This window comes from Dendrobates tinctorius, unplaced genomic scaffold (genome assembly GCF_039654945.1).
Source record: "Dendrobates tinctorius isolate UK_male_01 unplaced genomic scaffold, ASM3965494v1 ptg000295l, whole genome shotgun sequence".
Classification (NCBI taxonomy): Eukaryota; Metazoa; Chordata; class Amphibia; order Anura; family Dendrobatidae; genus Dendrobates; species Dendrobates tinctorius.
In genome coordinates this window covers 1,623,472-1,649,021 of record NW_027361962.1, presented here as the reverse complement: position 1 = coordinate 1,649,021, position 25,550 = coordinate 1,623,472, and the positions used below count along the sequence as shown (strand labels likewise).

General features: G+C 42.4%; 1 protein-coding gene across 1 annotated transcript in view; it reads right to left on the bottom strand.

Annotated features, from left to right (window-relative positions):
- Positions 1 to 4,496: 4,496 nt before the first annotated feature.
- Positions 4,497 to 25,550, bottom strand: part of LOC141073037 (uncharacterized) — a 65,918-nt gene continuing 44,864 nt past the window's right edge. Inside the window, exon 3 of the mRNA XM_073560348.1 lies at positions 4,497 to 6,666. Coding sequence (XP_073416449.1) covers positions 4,766 to 6,666 — 1,901 coding nt within the window. The 3' untranslated portion in view covers positions 4,497 to 4,765. The remainder of the gene's footprint in view (positions 6,667 to 25,550) is intronic.

Below are 25,550 nucleotides of genomic sequence, written 5' to 3'. Positions count from 1 at the left end.
TATAAAAGCGCCAAAACATATAAAAATGACATAAATGAGGTATCGCAGTAATCGTACTGACCCAAAGAATAAAACCCCTTTATCAATTTTACCACATGTGGAACGGTGTAAACGCCCCCCAAACGAAATTCATGAAATGCTGGTTTTTGTTCATTCTGCATCCCAAACATCGGAATAAAAAGTGATCAAAAAATGTCACTTGCCGAAAATGATACCAATAAAAATGTCAACTCTTCCCGCAAAAAATAAGACCGCACATGACTCTTTGGGTCAAAATATGGAAAAATTATAGCTCTCAAAATGTGGTGATGCAAAAATTATTTTTACAATAAAAAGTGTCTTTTAGCGTGCGACAGGTGCCAAACATAAAAACCCACCATAAATAGAAAATCAAACCCCCCGTTAGCACCCCTTTAGTTAGGGAAAAATAATAAATTTAAAAAAAAATCTATTTATTTCCATTTTCCCATTAGGGTTAGGTCTAGGATTAGGGTTAGGGCTGAGATTAGGGTTAGGGGTGTGTTGGGGTTAGGGTTGGAGTTAGAATTGGGGAGTTTTCACTGTTTGGGCACATCAGGTGCTCTCCAAATGCAACATGGAGTCTGATCTGAATTTCAGCCAATTCTGAGGTGAAAAAGTCAATTGGTGCTCCTTCCCTTCCAAGCTCTGCCATGTGCCCAAACAGTGGTTTACCCCCACATATGGGGTATCAGCTTACTCAGGACAAATTGTACAACTTTAGGGGTCCAATTTCTCCTGTTTCCCTTGGGAAAATAAAAAAATTGGGGACTAAAAGATCATGTTTGTGGAAAAAATATGAATTTCTCATTTTCACGCCTGAGCGTTATAAACTTCTGTGAAGCACTTGGGGGTTCAAAGTGCTCACCACACATCTAGATAAGTTCCTTGGGGGGTCTAGTTTCCACTGGGGGGTTTAGTTTCCACTGCTCAGGCACATCAGGGGCTCTCTAAACGCGATATGGCGCCCGATGTCCATTCCAGCCATTTTTGTGTCAAGCGGCGCGCCTTCCGAGCTCTGCCATGTGCCCAAACAGTGGTTTACCCTCACATATAGGGTATCAGCGTACTCATGACAAATTGAACAATAACTTTTGGGGTCCTGTTACCCTTGTAAAAATAAAAATTGGGGGTGAAAAAAATCATTTTTGTGGAAAAAAATGATTTTTTAATTGTACGGCTGTACATTATAAACTTCTGTGAAGCCCTTGGTGGTACAAAGTTCTCACCAAATATCTAGATAAGGTCCTTGGGGGGGTTTAGTTTCCAAAATGGGGGTCACTTGTGGGGGGTTTCCACTCTTTAGGCACATCAGGGGCTCTCCAAATGTGACACGGCGTCCGATCTCAATTCCAGCCAATTTTGTGTTGAAAAAGTCAAACGGCACTCCTTCCCTTCTGAGCTCTGCCATGCGCCAAAACAGTGATCCCCCCACCTATCAGGTATCAGCGTACTCAAGACAAATTGCACAATAACTTTTGTAGTCCAATTTCTCCTATTACCCTTGGTAAAATAAAAATAATTGGACCTGAATTAATTATTTTGTGAAAAAAGTTAAATGTTCATTTTTTTTTAAACATTCAAAAAATTTCTGTGAAGCACCTGAAAGGTTAATAAACTTCTTGAATGTGGCTTTGAGTACCTTCAGGGGTGCAGTTTTTAGAATGGTTTCACTTTTGGGTATTTTCTATCATATAGACCCCTCAAAGTGACTTCAAATGTGATGTGGTCCCTAAAAAAATGGTGTTATTAAAATGAAAAATCGCTGGTCAACTTTTAACCCTTATAACTTCCTAACAAAAAAAATGTTGGTTCCAAAATTGTGCTGATGTAAAGTAAACATGTGGGAACTGTTACTTATTAAGTTTTTTGTGTGCCACATCTCTGTGATTTAAGGGCATAAAATTCAAAGTTGGAAAATTGCTAAATTTTCAAAATTTTCGCCAACTTTCCATTTTTTTCACAAATAAACGCAAGCTATATGAATGAAATTTTACCACTAACATGAAGTACAAGATGTCATGAGAAAACAATGTCAGAATCACCGGGATCCATTTAAGCGTTCCAGAGTTATGACCTCATAAAGGGTCAGTGGTCAGAATTGTAAAAATTGGCCCGGTCATTAACGTGCAAACCACCCTTGGGGTAAAGTGGTTAAACATGAGCAATGTATGAGGGAGTCAGAGTCGTGAAGTCAGAGTCGAAGCTGGAGTCAGAGCCATGGAAATTGAGGAGTCGGAGTTGTGGCTTACCGACTCCACAGCCCTGGTGGCGACATTTATCTCCTGTGTGGTATCATTCAGTCACTATATGGTCTTAATATGTGATTTTGTCATGGTGTGACGGTATTTATCTCTTGTATATGGTAGTTTTGTTCATTTTAAAATATGTATGTGACACATTTCCTTAAATAAAAATATACCCAAAAAGAGTATTGGATATTTTAAGAAATTTTTAGTAGGTTAGAGTAAAAGTAGGGCTCTGGCAAAAGAGTCTCCTTGTGGTGGCAGCTTAAAAAAATCTTTTGGCCAAAACAAAGGCTGATGGCCATGTATATGATATGGTGTTCTAAAGAAACTGTTAATGAGTGATTGGTGAGGACGTGGTGCAGAAGTGGGTTTTCGAAGAATGGGCAATGGGACTACCGAGGAGGAGCTAGAGTGAAACCTGGGTGGAATCTCAAGGTGCCAAAAAATGTTGCCTTTATGGGCCCCTGAAATTTCTGGTGGCTGTTCTGCACAGTGCTGTTCTTTCCCCGGTCATCCTGGGCTCAGATTAAACCTTGGTTACAGGCCAGCTAGCCGTATCACAAGGACTCCTGGCAAGACAGAGGTCCTGGATTGCTGGACGATCAAACCAATAAACTTTAATATATGGATAAATGGGCACAGCATTGGGTGCTTATACATTACATACAAGGGAGCTTACGGATGTCTATTCTGAATCATTAGATCTCTAGCTCTTAAATAAAGGGCTGGACACTATGAAACTAAGGAAATAAATAAAAATAAAATATGCAGTCTGGCAGATTCCATCCCCTGCCATTACCAATGCTGGGTTCATCATCAGACCACCTGATAGAGAAGCGTGGATCATCACTCTTGTAGTGCCAATGTTAATGACACAGAGAGTTTGGAGTGCCAAAAATGGCCTAAACCAACACAGTCAGCGTTCGTTCCATATACGTATATAGGAAGAAAATCATTAACTGATTTGTTATATCAGCAGCTGGCTCCTAACACAGAACCTTGGTAAAAATTGGTAAGAACCCTTCCCCACAAGATAGACTCCCGGTCTGTAGTATGTCATGTTATAGGATGAACTCAATAGATAGATGTCTCCCTTAAACTATAACTACAAAAGAGTCCTGATTCTAGCACTTAAAGGCCAAGTCTGAAAACTTCCGACTAGATAGAATATGGACAGTAGGTTAATTGAGACTCCTGTTCCGAAACAAAAGAAATACTAGGCCAATCCGAGCATAGCTGCTCCTCTGGCTAAACCAAGTTGCAAATGAAGCTGGGACTGAGTTCTGAGACACAAGGACTCTCTAACCGGAGTCGAGGCTAGAAACACAAAGTGTGAAGTGCAAGGCCGGCAATACGAGGTACGATGCCCGAGGTCAAAGGCATTAAGCCAGAGGCACGAAGTCAGAAGCACAAAGGCACGAAACTACAAGGCATGAGGGGTGCAGAGGTGCTATGAGACACAGGAGCTAAGAGGCACCATGTGATGCTGAGGCACCCATGAGGCCCAGAGGTCCTGTGATCCACAATGAGACCCTGAGACGCTATGAGGCCCAGAAGCGCTATAAAACAGAGAGGCACTATGAGTTCCAGAGGCACTATCAAGCAAAGACTAGGGTCACGCTTGTGAGACTAGACTCACTTACATTTAAGAGAGCAATCTATCTGAATTCGGGATAAACCTCCACTGTGAGTGGTACATTTCAATTGTCCGATTAGCCCCACCTGAAGGAGCCAATTTAATGAGCTGCAGCTGGAGGGCAGTCATCAGAGATAATGTGCTGTATTAACCCCAGGTGTCCTCCTATGGATGGAGCAGTAATGCTGCATTATTGCAGATGTGCACAGGCTGGCTGTTGGTGGAGGGACCTCTACCAAGAGAGGTGTTGGCCTCAAACTGCTTGTCAATAGAAGAGAAGGCCGAAACCAACCAATTCTCCTGAGTCTATCCTTTGACAATAAACAGGATAACATATTTTCAATCTAGGACCAACCTCTCATGTGATATTCCCTTGTCGGGACAACAAAAATACTGGAAGGTGGAGGGGAGTGGGGCCCTTTAACCTGTTCCATCAGAGGTCAAGGAAGGACAACCTCTTGGTGTGCTGTCCAAAGAGATGTACTAGAAAATAAGTTTTGTAAATTGCTCAGAAATAATGAAAACTGCTATACTTTTAACCCTTCTGACAAAATAAAAGGACATTTGAAGAATTATGGTGACATTATAAAACAGAAGGTAAATGTTATTTATTAAATTTTTGGGTATTATAACTATTTGGTTTAAGGGTGTAAACGTTTGATCATTGCAAATTTTTCATATTTTTTGCATTTTTTTAATTTTAATAAATAAAAACAAAATATATTGATTTAAATGTATTACTAAATTAGAATATAAAGTATCAAGAACTAGAAAAACCTCTCAGGCAACTGAGATAAGTTTAAAAATTCCATCGTTATTACCACAATAAAGATTTGAAAAATTGGGCTTGGTTACTAAAAGATTAAAATGGCTTAGTCCCAGTGTGACTTCTCTTCTGATGTATAACAACATTGTGTTTGTTAGTAAAACATTTCTCACATTCGAAACATGAAAATGGCTTCTCTCCTGTGTGAATTTGCTCATGTCTAGTAAGATGACATTTCTTATAAAAACGTTTTCCACATACTGAACATGAAAATTTCCTCTCTCTTGTGTGACAAAACTCATGTGTAACAAGAATTGATTTATCTGCAAAACATTTCCCACATTCTAAACATGAAAATGGCTTGTCTTCTGTGTGATGTCTCTCATGTGCAACAAGACTTGATTTGTTGGAAAAACATTTCCCACATTCTGAACATGAAAATGGCTTCTCTCCGGTGTGAATTATCTGATGTTTAATAAGATGAGGTTTCTGTGAAAAATGTTTGTGACATTCTGAACATGAATACGGCTTCTCTCCTGTGTGATTTCTCTGATGTACAACAAGTTGTGATTTGCCGGCAAAACATTTTCCACATTCTGAACATGAAAATGGCTTCTCTCCTGTGTGATGTCTCTCATGGTCAAGAAGATTTGATTTCTGAGAAAAACATTTTCCACATTCTGAACATGAAAACGGCTTTTCTCCTGTGTGAATTCTCTGATGTACAACAAGTTGTGATTTGTCAGAAAAATATTTTCCACATTCTGAACATGAATATGGCTTCTCTCCTGTGTGATGTCTCTCATGTCTAACAAGAAGAAATTTATGAGAAAAACATGTACCACATTCTGAACATGAAAATGGCTTCTCTCCTGTGTGATGTCTCTCATGTATAACAAGAATTGATTTTTGAGAAAAACATTTACCACATTCTGAACATGAATACGGCTTCTCTCCTGTGTGAATTCTCTCATGTGCAACAAGATGTGATTTATCTGCAAAACATTTTCCACATTCTGAACATGAAAATGGCTTCTCTCCAGTGTGAATTCTCTCATGGTCAAGAAGATTTGATTTATGAGAAAAACATTTACCACATTCTGAACATGAATACGGCTTCTCTCCTGTGTGAATTCTCTCATGTGCTATAAGACTTGATTTCCTAGTAAAACATTTGCCACATTCTGAACATGAAAATGGCTTCTCTCCTGTGTGATGTCTCTCATGTCTAACAAGAAGTGATTTATGAGAAAAACATTTCCCACATTCTGAACATGAAAATGCCTTCTCTCCTGTGTGAATTTTCTCATGTGCAACAAGTTGTGATTTATCTGCAAAACATTTCCCACATTCTGAACATGAAAATGGCATCACTCCTGTGTGAATTTTCTCATGTCTAATAAGATGAGGTTTCCGAGAAAAACATTTCCCACATTCTGAACATGAAAATGGTTTTTCTCCTGTGTGAATTATCTGATGTGCAACAAGTTGTGATTTGTTAGCAAAACATTTCCCACATTCTGAACATGAAAATGGCTTCTCTCCTGTGTGAATTCTCTGATGTGGAAAAAGTTGTGATTTGTTAGCAAAACATTTTCCACATTCTGAACATGAAAATGGCTTTTCTCCTGTGTGAATTCTCTCGTGTGCAACAAGTTGTGATTTTCTAGCAAAACATTTCCCACATTCTGAACATGAAAATGGCTTCTCTCCTGTGTGAATTCTCTCGTGTGCAACAAGTTGTGATTTGCTAGCAAAACATTTGCCACATTCTGAACATGAGAATGGCTTCTTTCTTGTGGACGCGCTTTTATTTTCCACACTTTTATTTTGCCTAACAGTCTGTGATGAATTAGGAGATAATTCTTTGCTAGGAAGGGCTGAGGGTATATCTGAGATGTCGCCATGCTCTTCATATGTTTCTTGTTTGAGGCTATCGTCTTCTACTTTAATATACGAAGATATCAGATGTCCTTCGAAGCTGCTATTATACTCATCTGCAGAGAATAAAAGTGATTTGATGTTTGAACAAAACCTTAAAAATCATATTTATCTAAATACAAAAATTAAAAATTTAAGAAAAATGTTAAAACTTTCGTACATTTTCTAAGGTATGTAGTAACGCTTTATCATTAAGTGAATGAAGTGTCATTTACATGATGTGAGGATTGCACAAAGAATCAATTGTACTAATTTTCCTTCCCGATCATTGCCGAGTGCAAAGATCAAACGTCAAAGAATAAACCATTTGTCAATGATCGCATATTTCATTATATTATATAGTTGTCAGCAGCGCATCCATTGTATACATAGAAAATGTTCTACAATAAAAATGCATGATAACGGAAACAAACCATCGTTGCTGCATCACAATGAAGGCTAATAAGCCCCAATCAACTTCCTATATCATTATTATTATTATAGCGCTATTTATTCCATGGTGCTTTACATGTGAAAAGGGGTATACACAATAAAAAACAAGTAAAATAAACTGACAAGCCATGACTGGTACAGGAGGAGAGAGGACCCTGCCCGCGAGCGCTCACAACCTACAAGGGAATCCATTATATTCTCCTTGCAGCCGCTCGCTTTCCGTCTTCAGGGAATGTAGACGGTTGTAGCCGTCATCTCTCTCCCTTTACTGCTTCAATGACTGGAAGAAAGCGGCAACAGAGAAAATATAACTTCATATTCTCCCAGTAGCGGCTCTTCCAATAAAAAAAACGAACATGATTTAAATACTATTTACCTGCAGATTACCAATATATGTTTACAAAGGCAGATAATGGCCTGTAACAAGCACTGATGGATCATGTGGGAGCATTTTTCTTTTCTGTCTCTATAATGAACAGATGAACACCTGGTCGATCTTTCAACTCTACAGAGAATTCGAGAGAGACATCAGACAGTAGACTCAGGTATAATTGTGTTTCTATACTAACATCACTAATTACTTGTCTGTGGCCTGGACTGTTCTTGAATAATGAAAAATATTCCATATATTGCATACCTCGGTGTGTGACGTGAAACTTTTTTATATTGCTCAGTAACTACCTCAAGTTGATCACTAGCACCCCAATTTTCATGTGACAGAGCCCAGGACACACTCATCCTGTACCACTCATCTCAGGGGAAATGCTCAGGAGTCAGTGCTATCAGGCGGAGTACATCTCACATGCTCCATGACAGCTACGTGCACAGCGTAGAGGAGCCGTATGGTCGTGCATTAGGAAGTCATGGCAATGGCACAAATATAAGGCTGGATAAGCCCAGGCATTATTTTGCTTTCTCTTATAATCTACTCATGACTGTACACACGTGGTCAAAATTGTTGGTACCCCTCGTTTAATGACAGAAAAACCCACAATGGTCACAGAAATAGCTAGAATCTGACAAAAGTAACAATAAATAAAAAATCTATGAAAATGAACAGTTAGACATTGCTTTTCAACCATGCTTCCAATGAATTTAAAAAAAAAAATAACACTCATGAAATAGGCCTGGACAGAAATGATGGTACCCCTGAAAATAATGTGACAAAGGATCATGTTAAATCACGGTGTGTCCACTAATTAGCATTACAGGTGTCTACACTCTTGGAATCAGTGAGTGGCCTGTATAGAGGCTACAGATACTCACTGTGCTGTTTGGTGACAAGGTGTGTATCACACTCAACATGGACCAGAGAAAGCGAAGGAAAGAGTTGTCTCAGGAGATTGGAAAGAAAATTATAGACAAACATGTTAAAGGTAAAAGTTATAAGACTATCTCCAAGCAGCTTGATGTCCTGTGACTACAGTTGCACATATTATTCAGAAATATAAGATCTATGGGACTGTAGCCAACCTCCCTGGACGTGGCGCAGGAGGAAAATTGATGGCAAATCAAATAGACGGATAATACGATTGTAACAAAAGAGCCCAGAAAAACTTCTAAACAGATTAACTGTGAACTTCAAGTTCAGGGAACATCAGTGTCAGATCGCACCATCCGTCGTTGTATGAGCCAAAGTGGACTTCATGGGAGACGACCAAGGAGGACAGCATTGTTGAAAAAAATAGAATTAGTCTTACCGGTAATTCGGTTTCTAGGAACCTTCCACGACAGCAGTATCTACCCGCCCTAATAGGGGACGGGAAATGTACAAGAGGTTAAATAACCCTCCCCTTCCTTTTACCTCCAGTGTTTTTTCTGTACACGCTAGCATGTATAGTTACCACCAAGGTGCAGGAATCACCTGGTAGGACATCAGGTAGGGAGGGAAATTAGTGCTGTCGTGTAACGTTCCTAGAAACCGAATTACCGGTAAGACTAATTCTATTTTCTCTAGTCACCTTCCACGACAGCAGTATCGGAGAAATACCAGCAACTAATTTCTTAGGGAGGGACAACAGCCTGCAGAACACGTCTGCCAAACGTTAAATCCCTGTTGAAATTTAGTCTATAGTGCCTGGTGAATGTGTGGACAGACGACCAGGTGGTGGCTCTGCATATCTGCTCTGTAGATGCGTCCCCTCTTCCTGCCCACGAAGTTGCTACGGAACGGGTAGAGTGTGCTTTTAATGATGTAGGAGGGGAAACGTTCTGCGACGAGTAGGCGAGGCTGATCGCTTGCTTGATCCAATTGGCGATTGTATTTTTTGCCGCCTTTTTGCCTCTATTTCGGCCTGAAATCTGAACGAATAGGTTCTGATCAATTCTCCAACTTTCCGTCTGCTGTAGGTAGAAGAGGACTACTCTGCGTACATCGAGGGTATGGAACCCTTCTTCTTTCGCATTGGAGGGATTTGGACAGAAGGAGGGTAATACGATGTCCTGGCTCCTATGAAAGTTCGAGGCTACCTTCGGCATAAAGGAGCGGTCTAATCTTAGGATGATGCTATCTTCCATGATGGTTAAGTATGGCTCCTGTATCAAAAGGGCCTGTAGCTCTCCTATGCGTCTTGCAGTAGTGATTGCCAACAGGAACACTGATTTTAGTGTCAAGTGTTATAATAATTGTAATAAAGTCCTTTCTTTTATGTGCGTGTATATGTATATATATATGTATGTATCTATATACATGTGTATGTGTGTGAGTATATATATATATATATATATACACACACACAGTATATACATGATTGTATGTATTCCATTATTATGCTTAGACTGAAACTCTTTTCAGCTGATGTAATACATGGGTGTAATGCTTAGGTTGCAAACCTTATCTAATGTACAAAAATAAAAGTCATACCTTTACTTCTCTGGTAACGTAGATAAGGATTACTAAAAGCAAAGCATAATGTAGGAACTATTTTACAAACGAAGTATGTTTCAACACCCTCCTCTTTTATTATTTAACTCTAAGAATATGTATTGAGGCAGACAGAGGACGGCCCACATCTAGTGTGGCTGTCATTCTCTCTCTCCATGCCGGCATGACCAAATAAAGAAACATCTTACTTATTCAGGTCTGGACGATTTCTAATTGGAACATAAAAATCCCTGACATTTTGCGCATTGGCCAGGAATCCAACACCTTTCCCTCACTGGTGAGTACTGTAAATCGTGCACGGGGGAGTCTGGAACTCCTTAAGTAAGTCCTCCGCCTTGACATTAGGCGTCAACAGGGGCATTATCAGTTATCCCGGACTGAGGGAAAGTGACGGATTTCGTATAGTCTAAGGATCTCTGGGAATCGTCTGTATCTGAATACAGGTAAGAACATTTTATAATTTTCATTATATTCGGTAACCTTGTTAATCCAGTATGAATGTTATTCTTAGAATTGAATGGGAACTGTGATTGTGGACTTTTCCAATTGGGGTTTGTGAGAGGCTCCTGTAAGTTGGAAGTTGTTTACATGCAATTGGGGTTGTAAAACTCCTGTAAGTTGCTAAGCTCCATAGGAATGGGGTTTGTTAGTTCTTGTAAGATATTCTGTAGAATGGGTACAAAGCCAGTGTGAGAAGGCTACTGTGGAATAAAAAACTCCGTGTGCACGTTAAATTGATCTAGATGGGAGACTCGAGGGAGATTCTTGTCAGATTACGGAATCCGCTGGATTAACCTAAAATAGAACCCAGTATAAGATGAATTTTTGCTGGTATTCTGTCTTGTCTTCTGTACTTTGTTGAATGTTGTTTTCTGTTAAGTGTGCTGTTTTGTCTGTCTTTTAAAATTACATAGAACTAAAACGCCATAAATATACAGTATGTTTTATGTTACACATGAGACTCCTTGAATGTTATCTTGAGTGAATGTATGAGGATTTAAATATAAAATCCTGAATGTAAATAAGGGGAGTCCAGTAGGCGTGGTTAGCAGTCATCTGTGGACTGGAGACAAATCATAGGTTATTATAGTGGTATAAATCACCTAGGTACATGTCACCTGATCCCCAAAGAGAATATTCTATGTTGATATGTTATATGTTTTTCTTTTAATAACACAGAGTGACTGAACCCTCCTCGTTTCACTGAGAGTCTGCGCCTGTGGTGCTCTGAATACCTGATATTAAGAACGGGAACGTCTCTGTATATAAAGAGGCGGTGTCATTAGACTTTATCTCAGCACTTCAGGCCTAGGAGTACGAGGGAACTTTAATAATCTCTTGTCTTATATGTCTCTGTGTATGTCCAGTCCCTAACTGTGCAAGCTGTTGTACGTTGTCAAAAGTCCTTGTGAGTATATGTATCTGTCATATCAGTGACCATAGCCCTTGGGGACTTTCATGTTTGTTACACTGTGTTGTCACAGTCGTCCCTTACAGGCCTTCATTGGATGGAGGCGGCACGATATAGAGATACTGTCATGGCTCCAGGCTCTGCTTTTTCCCCTGCGCGCTCTGGCCGGCATGCTCCTGCTTCTCGGCACGTCCCTGCGCCCGGCCTCCGGCTCCCCCAACGTCAGGCACCCAGCGCGCAGCCTCCTGGGTAGTCTGACGTGCTGGCCCCGCCCCCAACATATCGGCGCCCACCGCTATTTATGCTCAGCGTCTCCTCAGGTAAGACGCCTGGTTATCGTATGCGGTGATGCCTGTCTTGTGCGGCGATCACCGTGTCCTCAGGCCCCTTCTCTTTATCTCTGTCTGCACTGCCCTTTTTACCTCTGTGCTCCTCGCCCTGGTCCTCTGTCTTTTGCCTCGGTACTCTGCCCTCCGTGCTTCCCTGAGTCTTCCTGCCTCGCTACCCTGTACCTGCCGCCTTCTCTCCCACTCCGTTCCCTTCCTGCCGTTAGTCTTCCCTTTTTTGCCGTGTACTTCATTGTACTTCTTTTTATTGCAGCCTCCAGTCCTTGACTTCCCCCTGGCTCTCCAGTCCGGTGTCTTGTTAGGTATCCGTGTGTCTCGGTGTCCAACTAGTCTGATACGCCTGTGCCTCCCCACCTGTCTACTACACCCTGTCGCCCCTTTGGTTCCGGCTGTCGCGGTTCTACCCCCTGGGGGTCTGTCCCTAACACTCCCTGTATAGGGGGCGGTCCTCACCTGGCCACTCGCCTCTACTGCACAAGTAACATCGTAACAGTATAACCAGGTCATGGACCCCGCTGGAGCCACGGCTGCTCAAAAAGAGTTAGTTTTTCTTCGGGAGAACCAGACGCGCATGATGTCCTTCATGAAAACTATGGACTCGCGTCTCTCCGCCCTCCAGTCTTCTGACCCTGGTAATGCCGCCCAGTTGGCTGGCTTACAACAGGAATTGGCTCAGCAGCGAGACACCCAGTCACACATCCTCAGCTACATGGCTTTGGTGGATGGTCGGTTGCTCACTCTGCACTCGGCCGCATCTGCTCCTGCCGCGAGTTCCCATCCTCCTCCGCAGTTAGCCAAGCCACCCCGGTTTAACGGTGACCCCAAATCATGTCGGGGTTTTATAAATCAGTGCCGTCTCCATTTTGAACTGCTGCCCCAGCAATACCCTACAGACCGAGCCAAAGTGGCCTTCATCATTTCCCATCTAGAGGGGGATGCCTTGGCTTGGGTCAATCCTCTCTGGGAGCGTGATGACCCGGTAGTCACTCAGCTTTCCGTTTTTCTTGATACTTTTCGTCGGGTTTTTGATTAATCGGGCCGTTTAACCTCCACCACTGAGGCTTTGTTTAATTTATGCCAAGGTTCTCTAACTGTGGGCCAGTACGCTATACAGTTTAGGACCCTCTCCTCCGACTTAGGTTGGAATAACAAGGCCTTGGTGGGCGCCTTTTGGTGAGGCCTTTCGAGCCATATACAGGATGAGCTCGCTGGCCGCGACACCCCAACAATTCTAGAGGATTTGATCTCTTTAGCCACTCGAATTGATCTCTGGTTTCAAGAGCGGGCCAGGGAGAGAAGGGTCTCTCGTCCATTTTCTTCTGTCCGCAGGCCACCCAGTCCTCGTCCCAGGAGCTTCCCTTCATCTCCGGCGCCAGAATCTATGCAGGTGGACCGCATAAAGCTCTCTGACCAGTGTCGTAAGGAGAGGAGCCTCCATGGTCAGTGTTTCTACTGCGGTAGCGGTTCCCATCTCATCCGAACTTGTCCAGAGCGTCCGGAAAACTTCTCCGCCTAGGCCAGGTAAGAGAGGCCTCCCTAGGTGTATGTGATACCTCTCCCTCTCACTTTGTCCTCTTGCATGTTGGTGGGAAGCGAGCCTCCCTGGTGGCCTATGTGGACTCGGGTGCCTAAGGCTAGAAGAGGTTAATAGACTTTCTGTTCCCATGAGGGCCTTGCAAAAACCACAAGTTCTTGCTTCCGTAGATGGTCGACCTCTGCTAGAGACTGTTACTCTAGTTACTCATGAAGTAGAGTTGCAGGTAGGGGCGCTGCACAAGGAGAAAATTATGTTTTATGTCTTAGCAGGAATTTCTCATCCTATCCTGCTAGGTCTTCCTTGGCTGCGGCTCCACGAGCCCACCTTAGTTTGGCATAGCGGCAACGTTTTGCACTGGGGGGGAGTCTTGTCAGACTCGGTGTCTGCTGTCGGTGCGTCCCGTAGGGATCCCCCGTCCTTCTCTTGTTCCCCCTGGATTGCCGTCGGTGTACCATGATTTTTTGGATGTTTTTGACAAGAAAGAGGCTGAGACTCTTCCTCCGCACCGTCCCTATGACTGCCTCATTGAGCTCGTTCCTGGTACCACCCCGCCTCGTGGAAGGATTTATTGTTATGAATGAGTCACCGGAGGAGGAGGAAAAAACAAAAATGCAAGCTAAGTCCAGAAAACCGGAGAGGTTGGTAGCTAGCGGATTGCAGACCCCTGATCCTATTCACAACAACTAACAGTAGCCGTGGAGTGTGCCTACGGTGGTCCTAGACGCCTCGTCACAGCCGGAGAGCTAAATAAGCCTAAAGAAAGAAAGGGGAAATCTAAACTGCCCCAGAGCAGACCCCAAAGCAATAGACAGCCCCCAACATGTATTGACGGTGAAAAAAGATGAAAACACAAACACAGACAGAAAGACAGGCAGAGCAAACGATGGGGCCCAACTAACTAGATAGGACAGGACAGAAAAGATGCTGGCTGCAATCCGCAAAAACCCTACCAAAAATGTCCCAACACGTCTGATAGGAAAAACGGCCCTGAAGTCACTAGACTTCAAAATCCCTATATCAGCACTCCGATATATTCTGAAGACAGAGCAAAAGAGATTAAACCGATCAGGGACAAAATGGAAATTCAGCAAAGCCCCAGCCGGGGCTGGCTGAACACAAAACTAAGTAAATCAGACAAAATCTCATGGAACAATAACAGAGCAAAACTTAGCTTTAGAAGACAGGAACTGAACTGGAGGCCATAGCTCAGAGCAGAGAAATCACCAGCAACCCTACAAGGCATCGGCTGCCTTATATCCACTCAGAGATTCCTGATGTCCAATCGAAATCCACCTGTTCAGTTGACAGGTCTCTCCCATCCAAATCAGTTTCACCACCTTCTTTCATCAGCAGAGGGATTTCATCGGACATCAAAGGTGAACGAGAAAATGAGCTCACAACAGTACCTCCCCCTTGAGAAGGGGTCACCGAACCCTCATCCACGCCACCAGGCCGATCAGGATGGGCCCGATGAAAAGCACGAACCAATCTTTCAGCATGAATATCAGATGCAGAGACCCAAGAATTATCCTCCTGGCCATAACCCTTCCACTTAACCAAATACTGGAGTCTCCGTCTAGCCAGACGAGAATCCAGTATCTTCTCAACCTCATATTCCACATTACCTTCAACCATTACAGGGTCAGGAGGTGCCACCACAGGAACTACTGGCTCAACAAACCTCTCCAACAGAGACTTATGAAACACGTTATGGATCTTAAATGTAACAGGAAGAGCCAATCGAACAGAGACCGGATTAAGAATCTCCAAAATCTTGTAAGGTCCAATAAATCTAGGTTTAAACTTTGGAGAAGCCACCTTCCTAGAGATATTCTTTGATGACAACCAAACCATATCACCCACCTTAAACCGGGGACCAATGGTCCTATGCCGGTTGGAAAACCGCTGGGCCTTTTCCTGGGAGAGAGACAACTTATCCACCACTTGGTCCCAAATCTGGTGCATTCTCTCCACCACCGTGTCAACACCTGGGCAGGCAGAAGACTCCACCTGCCCTGAAGAGAATCGAGGATGAAACCCAAAGTTACAGAAAAAGGGTGACATCAAAGTGGCAGAACTAGCTCTATTATTTAAAGCAAATTCGGCCAAGGGCAAAAATGAGACCCAATCATCCTGATCAGCAGAGATAAAACATCTCAAATAAGACTCCAAAGTCTGGTTTGTTCTCTCCGTCTGCCCATTGGTCTGAGGGTGAAACGCAGAGGAGAAGGACAACTGAATTCCCAGCTTGGAACAAAAAGTCCTCCAAAATCTAGAGACAAACTGAACTCCTCTGTCCGATACAATGTTCTCAGGAATCCCATGCAAGCGAACCACCTGTTGCAAAAACAAGGGCACCAACTCTGAGGAAAATGGCAACTTAGGGAGTGGTACAAGATGGACCATCTTAGAGAATCTATCACAAATCACCCAGATAACAGTCATTCTCTGAGAGACAGGCAGATCAGAAATAAAATCCATTGAAATATGGGTCCATGGCCTCCTGGGCACCGGCAAAGGCATCAACAACCCACTAGAGCGAGAACAAGGTTTAGACTGGGAGCAAGTCCCACAGGACTGCACAAAATTCCTGACATCACGAGATAAGGTGGGCCACTAAAAAGACCGACTCACCAAATCTCTAGTACCAAAAATACCTGGATGACCAGCCAATGTGGAGCAATGAACTTCAGACATCACTCTCTTCCTCCACTGGTCAGGAACATACAATTTTCCAATGGGACAACGCTCAGGTTTGTCCTCCTGAAACTCTTCCAGAGCACGTCTCAAATCGGGCGAGATGGCAGAAAGAACTACCCCCTCACCTAGGATAGTAGCAGGCTTGGTCACAATAGGAGAATCAGCAAAGAAACTCCTAGAGAGGGCGTCTGCCTTGACATTCTTAGTGCCCGGAAGAAAAGAGACCACAAAATCAAAACGTGTGAAATACAAGGCCCACCTAGCCTGTCTAGGATTCAAGCATTTGGCCGACTCAAGGTAAATCAAATTCTTGTGGTCAGTGAGGACCACGACTTGATGTCTAGCTCCCTCCAACCAATGTCTCCACTCCTCAAATGCCCATTTCATGGCTAACAGTTCCCGATTCCCCACATCATAGTTGCGTTCAGATGGGGAGAACTTTCGGGAAAAGAAAGCACAGGGATTCATTTTAGATGTTACCGGATCTTTTTGGGACAAAACAGCTCCTGCACCAATCTCTGAAGCGTCCACCTCTACCTGAAACGGAAGTGAGACATCAGGTTGCCGCAAAACCGGAGCAGAAGTGAACTTCCGCTTCAGCTCCTGAAGGGAAGAAACAGCCTCTGGAGACCAATTCAGCACATCAGCACCCTTCTTAGTCAAATCAGTCAATGGTTTGGTAATACCAGAAAAAATAGCTATAAATTTACGATAAAAATTAGCAAAACCCAAAAACTTCTGGAGGGCCTTCAAAGAAGTGTTCTGAACCCAATCATAAATGGCCTGTACCTTGGCCGGGTCCATTTCAATAGTTGAGGGAGACAAAATAAATTCCAAAAATGAAATCCTCTGTACACCGAAAAGGCATTTTGATCCCTTAACATACAGGGAATTCTCCCTCAAAATCCGGAACACAGTCCGAACATGTTCCACATGAGAGTCCCAATCCCTGGAAAAGATCAAAATATCATCCAGAAAGATGATCAAAAATGTATCCACAAAGTCCCGGAAAATATCATTCATGAAGCACTGGAAGGCAGAAGGGGCATTAGTGAGCCCAAAAGGCATCACCAGGTACTCAAAATGTCCCTCCGGAGTATTAAACGCTGTCTTCCATTCATCCCCATGCTTAATGCAAATAAGATTATACGCCCCCCCTGAGGTCAAGCTTGGTAAACCAGCAAGCACCTTTAACTCTGGAGAATAGATCAGAAATCAGGGGTAACGGATACTGATATTTAACAGTAATTTTGTTGAGGGCACGATAGTCAATACAAGGCCTTAATGAACCATCTTTCTTGGCCATGAAAAAAAAACCAGCACCCAAGGGTGAAGAGGATGGTCTAATATGACCCTTCTCCAACGACTCCTTAATATAAGATCGCATAGCCTCGTGCTCGGGTACAGATAAATTGAAAAGTCGACCCTTGGGAAATTTACACCCAGGGCTCAGCTCAATTGCACAGTCCTAACTCCTATGAGGAGGCAAAGACACAGACTTATTCTCACTAAATACATCATAAAAATCAGCCAAATAGTCAGGAACATCATGCGACTGGGGAGAGGTGGAGAAAACAGGAGCATCACTAAGAGCACACCGACAACCCCAACTCACCACAGACACAGATTTCCAATCCAAAACTGGATTATGGATTTGCAACCAGGGAAACCCCAGAACAATGGTATCATGCAAATTATGCAACACCAAAAATCTGCAATTTTCTTGATGGTCTGGGGTGACCCGCATTACCACCTGGGTCCAAAACTGAGGTTTATTCTTCGCCAAAGGAGTAGCATCAATACCCCTCAAAGGGATAGGCGTCCGCAGAGGTGTCATAGGAAACCCACAACGTTTAGCAAAATCCAAGTCCATCAGGTTCAGAGCCGCTCCTGAATCCACAAAAGCCTTAGCGGAAAATGTGGACAGGGAGCAGATCAGAGTAATTGCCAGAAGAAACTTAGGTTGTACACCACCAACAGCAAATGTGTGTGCAAAACGTTTCTCTCGTTTAGGGCAGGCAGAAATAATATGAGAGGCATCTCCACAGAAAAAACACAGCTTATTACGCCTTCTGAACTCCTGACGTTGCGCCCTAGACAAAACTCTATCACATTGATAGGTTCAGACATTTGTTCAACAGGTGGCAACATTTCTCGTGTAATTTTACGTTCACGTAAACGCTGATCAACCTGAATGGCTAATGACATAGAATCGTCAAGACCAGAGGGAACAGGAAATCCCACCATAGTATCTTTTACGGTTTCTGACAAACCCTTCCGAAAGAGAGCTGCCAATGCACCATCATTCCAGGTAGTAAGGACCGCCCACTTTTGGAATTTTTGACAGTACAATTCTGCAGAATCCTGACCCTGGCTCAATGCCAACAGGGCTTTTTCAGCTTGATCAATAGCATTAGGTTCATCATACAACAACCCCAAGGCTTGAAAAAATGTGTCCACATTAGTTAGAATAGGATCATCAGGTGTCAAAGAAAACGCCCAATCCTGGGGATCACCGTGCAGCACAGAGATGACAATTTTAACCTGCTGCACAGAGCTCCCCGATTAGTTAGGCTTCAAGGCAAGAAATAATTTACAATTATTCTTAAAATTCAAAAATTTAGACCGATCCCCAAAAAACACATCAGGAGTAGGGATCTTTGGTTCAGCAGCATGTGAATGAGCAAGATAGGGGGAAATTCCCTGCACTTCAGCAGTGAGCTGCTCCACACGATCAGACAATTGCTTAATCTCCATTAAGAAAAAATTCCTCCTACGGCCCCAGAGAAAAAAATATACATAAATAAATTCTGACACTTTTTTTTTTTTTACAATTCTTTCCTGCTATTGAGTACCCTAGAATCTGCGGTATGGCTGGTGATTCTGTTATGAATGAGTCACCGGAGGAGGAAAAAACAAAAATGCAAGCTAAGTCCAGAAAACCGGAGAGGTTGGTAGCTAGCGGATTGCAGACCCCTGATCCTATTCACAACAACTAACAGTAGCCGTGGAGCGTGCCTACGGTGGTCCTAGATGCCTCGTCACAGCCGGAGAGCTAAATAAGCCTAAAGAAAGAAAGGGGAAATCTAAACTGCCCCAGAGCAGACCCCAAACCAATAGACAGCCCCCAACGTGTATTGTCAGTGAAAAAAGATGAAAACACAAACACAGACAGAAAGACAGGCAGAGCAAATGATGGGGCCCAACTAACTAGATAGGACAGGACAGAAAAGATGCTGGCTGCAATCCGCAAAAACCCTACCAAAAATGTCCCAACACGTCTGTGATACAAATGGGATATGCATGAGTGAGAGACTGGTATAGATAGGCATCCAGTCAATAAGGTAGTGATTGCAGTACATTGAAACATCCATTTGGATACTATGGATTGTGACCGGAATCTGAACTTTTCCTACCTTGAGGAGAGCACACACTCAGGAATGTGAAAAGCAACCACCTGCTCAGGCATTGTTGTGGGAGTTGGAAGGGAGGAATGTGAGAACCAAACCAACTGAGATAAAGGAGGAATGTGAAAAAGAAACAAGTTACTGCGCATGTCAGTGCGTGATCATTCCAATTAATATTATAAAAAGTACTGACCTCCTCAGCGGGTGGGGACTTTCCAGACGATTCAAGTGGACGCACTTAGTCTGTGATGCTGACCGAGGAAAACCCCTTCCCGCTGATCGAGGTCCCCCGATGCGAAAGGTGATGCTACAATAACTCGGTAATTATTATTGATGCTGAAATCTTTCTTGTCATAACTGTCATTTTTTTAAAATCTTGAGACTATTCATGTGCTATGTAAAACAAAATGATTGCTTGCTGAAATAAAAGATTGTCAATAATCTTTGCCTGGTTGGGATGCCAGTGAGCGCTACGTAAGTTAAGGTAAATAACCTAATTTGGGAGAAAATTTAGCAAGACATAAATTGGCGTAGTCGGCAGGATTTTTCAAATTTCAGGCTTTTGAGTAAAAAGATTTTTGTAGTTGTAACTAGGAAGGTTTTTGGTATGTTCTATAGTCTGGAGAAGTGATAATTGTAAAGTTGTGATAGGTTGCGTCTATTTGGCAGAAAGCCAATTTTGGAAAATCCTAAATAACTTTTTGCCTGAATATAATTTTGAAATTCTATTTTTGTCAAAATACGGAATATTAGTTAAGGTTTCTTTGTGCAAAAAATCAGCATTTGGCATTTTGCCAAATTTTTGTTACAATGTTCAGGCGAAGTAATAAAGAAAAGTTGAGGAAAAACCGGAGGTTCCTGGCTGGACCGAAGCTCTGTATGATATAATAGCGCATGAATTGGGGAGTAGTGGACTTGCAGAGGCATAGGATAATAAGCTCAAGGGCTCAGAGCCCCATGATGTTGTTAGTGTACTCATGGGGATCCCTGCAAAGGCAGGTGATGCAGTTAACCCCTCGATATTGTTAAGTTGCTCGAGGGTGTCCCTGCAAAGGCAGGTGATGCAGTTAACCCCTCGATGTTGTTAAGTTACTCGAGGGTGTCCCTGCAAAGGCAGGTGATGCAGTTAACCCCTCGATGTTGTTAAGTTACTCTAGGGTGTCCCTGCAAAGGCAGGTGATGCAGTTAACCCACTGATGTTGTGGATGTACTCAGGGGTGTCCCTGCTAAGGCAGGTGATGTAGTGTCTTTAGGACGGCGCATGTGGATTCTGCTCAGTGCTTACCGTGTTATGCATGACCGGAAGATTAACATGCAGGAGAAATGCTCTCAGTTAAAACAAAAGATAACAGAAGTAGGAGGGCAGAAAGTGGTGTTAGAATGTAACACCTGGTTGTAAAAAGACAAGTGAGAACATTATCAGAATGTAGCTGGAAAAAAAAACTGCAGTAAAAGTTCCTGGAATACTGGAAAAGAAAATGGAAAAGCAGTCAATATGAACTATATGCTGTTTTCCTAGCAATAGCTTTTGAAAAAAGGAGACAATGTCATGTTTTCACTGACTCATGGTCAGTGGCAAATGGTTTAGCAACATGGATGATGGGATGGAAAAAGCATAATTGGATGATTCATGGTAAAGAAATTTGGGGTAGGGAAGTGTGGCAATATTTGGAGGAAATGGTGCAAGAGACACCTACCACTGTCTTTCATGTTGATGCTCATATGCCAATTGACTCACTTGAACGTTTGTTTAACTCTGAAGCAGATAAAGCAGCTGCTATTCGACAAAATACTACTGAGATTGATGCTGGAGAAAAAGAAGCATGGCTGCAAGGTACAGCCGTTTGGGCTCATCAGAAAAGCGGACATCTTGGAGAAAAAGCCACTTACAGGTGGGCCCAGGAGAGAGGTGTGCCTCTGACACTTGACATAATAAAACAAACTATACAACATTGCCCAATATGTCAACATTCACAAAAACGAGAGGTACCACAAACCGTAATGGGACACATAGGCAGAGGCCAGTTACCTGCTCAGATATGGCAAATGGATTTCATCGGCCCTTTGTCAGAGAGTAGGGGGTGTAAGTATGTCTGTACTGCGGTAGATACATATTCAGGACTGATGGTGGGCTTTCCGTGTAAAGCAGCCACCCAATGGAGCACAGAGCGGACCTTAGAGATAATAACACAGTATTATGGGGTCCCCTTACAAATTCAAACTGATAATGGATCTCATTTCACTGGAGATGCCATTAAAAAATATGCTCAGGACAATAATATACAATGGGTATATCATATACCTTACTATCCACAAGCAGCAGGTTTGGTGGAAAGAATGAATGGATTATTAAAATCCACATTGAGAAAACTTAATCAATCTGATACACAGTATGGACAATGGAGAGACAATTTGAGTGAGGCTTTCCAGATAATTAACAACAGGCCTATCACAGACTCTATGACTCCTCTCATGAGGATGCTTACACCCAATCTCACCATACATGAGGCACACCTGATAAGGTCCGTCATATGGTGGAAAACTGATCAAGAAGCACGAATACCGGAACGAGCAACTCCACATTCAGCAGGTTTGGATTTGAGTGCATTGGAAACTGTTGTGATCCCACAGGGGAAAGTAAAACCAATAGCTACAGGATTGGGGTGTCAGATTCCAAAGGACCACTATGGACAGATAGCCACTAGGTCTAGTTTGGCATTAAAGGGGGCCATGGTGGTGGGAGGAGTCATAGATGCAGATTATCAAGGAGAAATCAAAGTATTAATGATAAATTTGGGGAATGAGCCTCTAATTTTGGAGAAAGGACAGCGTATTGCGCAAATGCTTTTGATTCCAATAAATTTGTCAGATGTGCAAGAGGGAACAGCCCCTTCAGAATTAACGATCAGAGGCTCAAAAGGTTTTGGCTCTTCTAACATCACTAATGTGGGAGCCAAAATCTGGGTTCAAAATACCCAAGGACCGCCTTCAGAGGCTGAAGTGATAGCAATAGGCAAAGACCATACCCTGTTAATTATGAGGCCAGGAGTGGAAAAATGGGAATATATCCCACAAGAAAAATGTTATTTGAGAGAATAATGTTGATTATTGATTTTATAGATTCCAAATCTTCAAATATGGTTAAGTGGAATCCTTGGGCTCGCGTGTTTGGACAGCATCGGTGCCTGGACTCCTGGAATCTGTCTGACTACAAAATTCAGGAAGGAGTACGTTCCGAGGCCAGGAGATTGGAAGGAATACAACCGAACCACCCCGAATGAAAATGCCGGATGTGGAGGTTGGGGAAAACTCACCACTCAAGTGATTTTTGACGTTAATCTCACCATAACTGCAAAATATCCCCGACCGTGGTATTATAATGGGACTAAGTCTACTATATACTTAGCTGATAGTAAGGACACTTTGAATATTCAAGCTGAAGATCATATTATTTGTTGGACGACTGAACAATTAACCTTTGATCAGTCGATATGGGATAATTATAGTTCAAAAGGGGAGAATAAAACTGAGTTCACTTTTACTTTAAACAAAACTATGATTATATTTTGTGGTAATGCCACCAGTCGTCAGATGGTAGCGATGACAGGACAGAAATATCCGCCTTGTAATAATCACACGGGAACCTATAACGGAACAGGACTATGCTGTGGGATACCTAGTTTATCATGTGTATCATGGAGAAGGATACTCCGGGTGTATCTGATGTCACAGACTAAAGCTGATCCAGGACAGATGAAGAAGATTCCCACATCATGTGTAAAAACAGGAACTCAATCGCAGAAGACTGTTGTTGCAGCCAAAATAATCTTCCCACCTACTCCTGCATGTCATTATAGGGGTAAAAGGGCATGGTATGATACAGTATTGGGAGGAGTCAGGGCTGTGACTGGGACTTTGAACTCATTTGATATTGAAACTTTGGCAAATAAAATGCATAATGCCGGAAAAGATATCCAAGATGCTTTGACTATACAAGGTAGATGGATGCCTACTATTTGGCGTCCTTGGAAGCAGGCATTACAAATGGATACTTTTCTTTTACAAATGAAAAATGTTTCAGATACCTTAAATTTAGAAATTAATACTAATGTTAGCATAATAGTTAACTGGACAATATATACGCTGCAAGCTATATATCAAATTCAGCAGAAAAATAATATGCAAACTCAACTTATGACCGGGAATGAGTTAGTCTGGAGGACCGTATTTAAAAATACAATCCCCAAGGTTTCCTGGTTAAGAATAGAAGCTCCTAAGATGGTTTGCAACGACACTTTGTGTTCAGGACTATTGATTGTTTATAATGTAACCAATCAACAAGTAATGTGTAGATTTGTAGTGATGCCATTATTATTAGGTATTCCTGGACAACAGTGGTTATGGATGCCCAAGTTTAATGGGTTATATATTGATAAAAATAATCGTACTCATGATTTAAGTTTATGTGAGGATACTTTAGAGGGGAAAATTTGCAGGTTACAATCAGCCGTATATGAACCATGTTTGTTACAAAATACTATGAATGTATGTGAATTCATCATTTTGCCAACCTCATATAGAATGTTGATTGAAATAGCCACACGAGAGGTATGTGTAATAACGGATGTTCCAATAATCTCTGGAATGATAGTACCTTATGTGGGATGCCTAAGAAATGTAACCGCACTACAATGGGAAAATCGAACTTTTCTGTTAAGCTCAGATGTAACAACTGCTGCCACTATTGAGTGGGAACCAACAACATTAGAAATCAATAATTGGGAGGTAAATTTAACGAAATTGAAACATATAATTGAACAATCAGAAGAAGGAAAATATATGATTACTCAATTAAATAGAACTATATAAATGCATGTGATAAGCACCACTATTATAGCAGATAAGATTGTAAAAATGGGATCGATTATTGCTGATGCTACCTCTCATCATTGGTATGATATTTTTCTAGGGTATTCTCCCTCAGCTACCAAATTATTGAATTGGCTGATTCATCCCGTGTTGGTGATGGCTATTGTAGTGATTCTATTATCCATATGGAATTGCTATATAGCTTATAAAATGTGTTGCAAGAAACCACAAGTGCTCATGGTGTCCTATAAAGATGGTGTTTAAAAGACTGCAATCAAGGACCGATTGTGATACAAATGGGATATGCATGAGTGAGAGACTGGTATAGATAGGCATCCAGTCAATAAGGTAGTGATTGCAGTACATTGAAACATCCATTTGGATACTATGGATTGTGACCGGAATCTGAACTTTTCCTACCATGAGGAGAGCACACACTCAGGAATGTGAAAAGCAACCACCTGCTCAGGCATTGTTGTGGGAGTTGGAAGGGAGGAATGTGAGAACCAAACCAACTGAGATAAAGGAGGAATGTGAAAAAGAAACAAGTTACTGCGCATGTCAGTGCGTGATCATTCCAATTAATATTATAAAAAGTACTGACCTCCTCAGCGGGTGGGGACTTTCCAGACGATTCAAGTGGACGCACTTAGTCTGTGATGCTGACCGAGGAAAACCCCTTCCCGCTGATCGAGGTCCCCCGATGCGAAAGGTGATGCTACAATAACTCGGTAATTATTATTGATGCTGAAATCTTTCATGTCATAACTGTCATTTTTTTAAAATCTTGAGACTATTCATGTGCTATGTAAAACAAAATGATTGCTTGCTGAAATAAAAGATTGTCAATAATCTTTGCCTGGTTGGGATGCCAGTGAGCGCTACGTAAGTTAAGGTAAATAACCTAATTTGGGAGAAAATTTAGCAAGACAACGTCTGATAGGAAAAACGGCCCTGAAGTCACTAGACTTCAAAATCCCTATATCAGCACTCCGATATATTCTGAAGACAGAGCAAAAGAGATTAAACCGATCAGGGACAAAATGGAAATTCAGCAAAGCCCCAGCCGGGGCTGGCTGAACACAAAACTAAGTAAATCAGACAAAATCTCATGGAACAATAACAGAGCAAAACTTAGCTTTAGAAGACAGGAACTGAACTGGAGGCCATAGCTCAGAGCAGAGAAATCACCAGCAACCCTACAGGGCGTCGGCTGCCTTATATCCACTCAGATTCCTGATGTCCAATCGCAATCCACCTGTTCAGGTGACAGGTCTCTCCCATCCAAATCAGTTTCACCACCTCCTTTCACCAGCAGAGGGAGTTCATCGGACATCAAAGGTGAACGAGAAA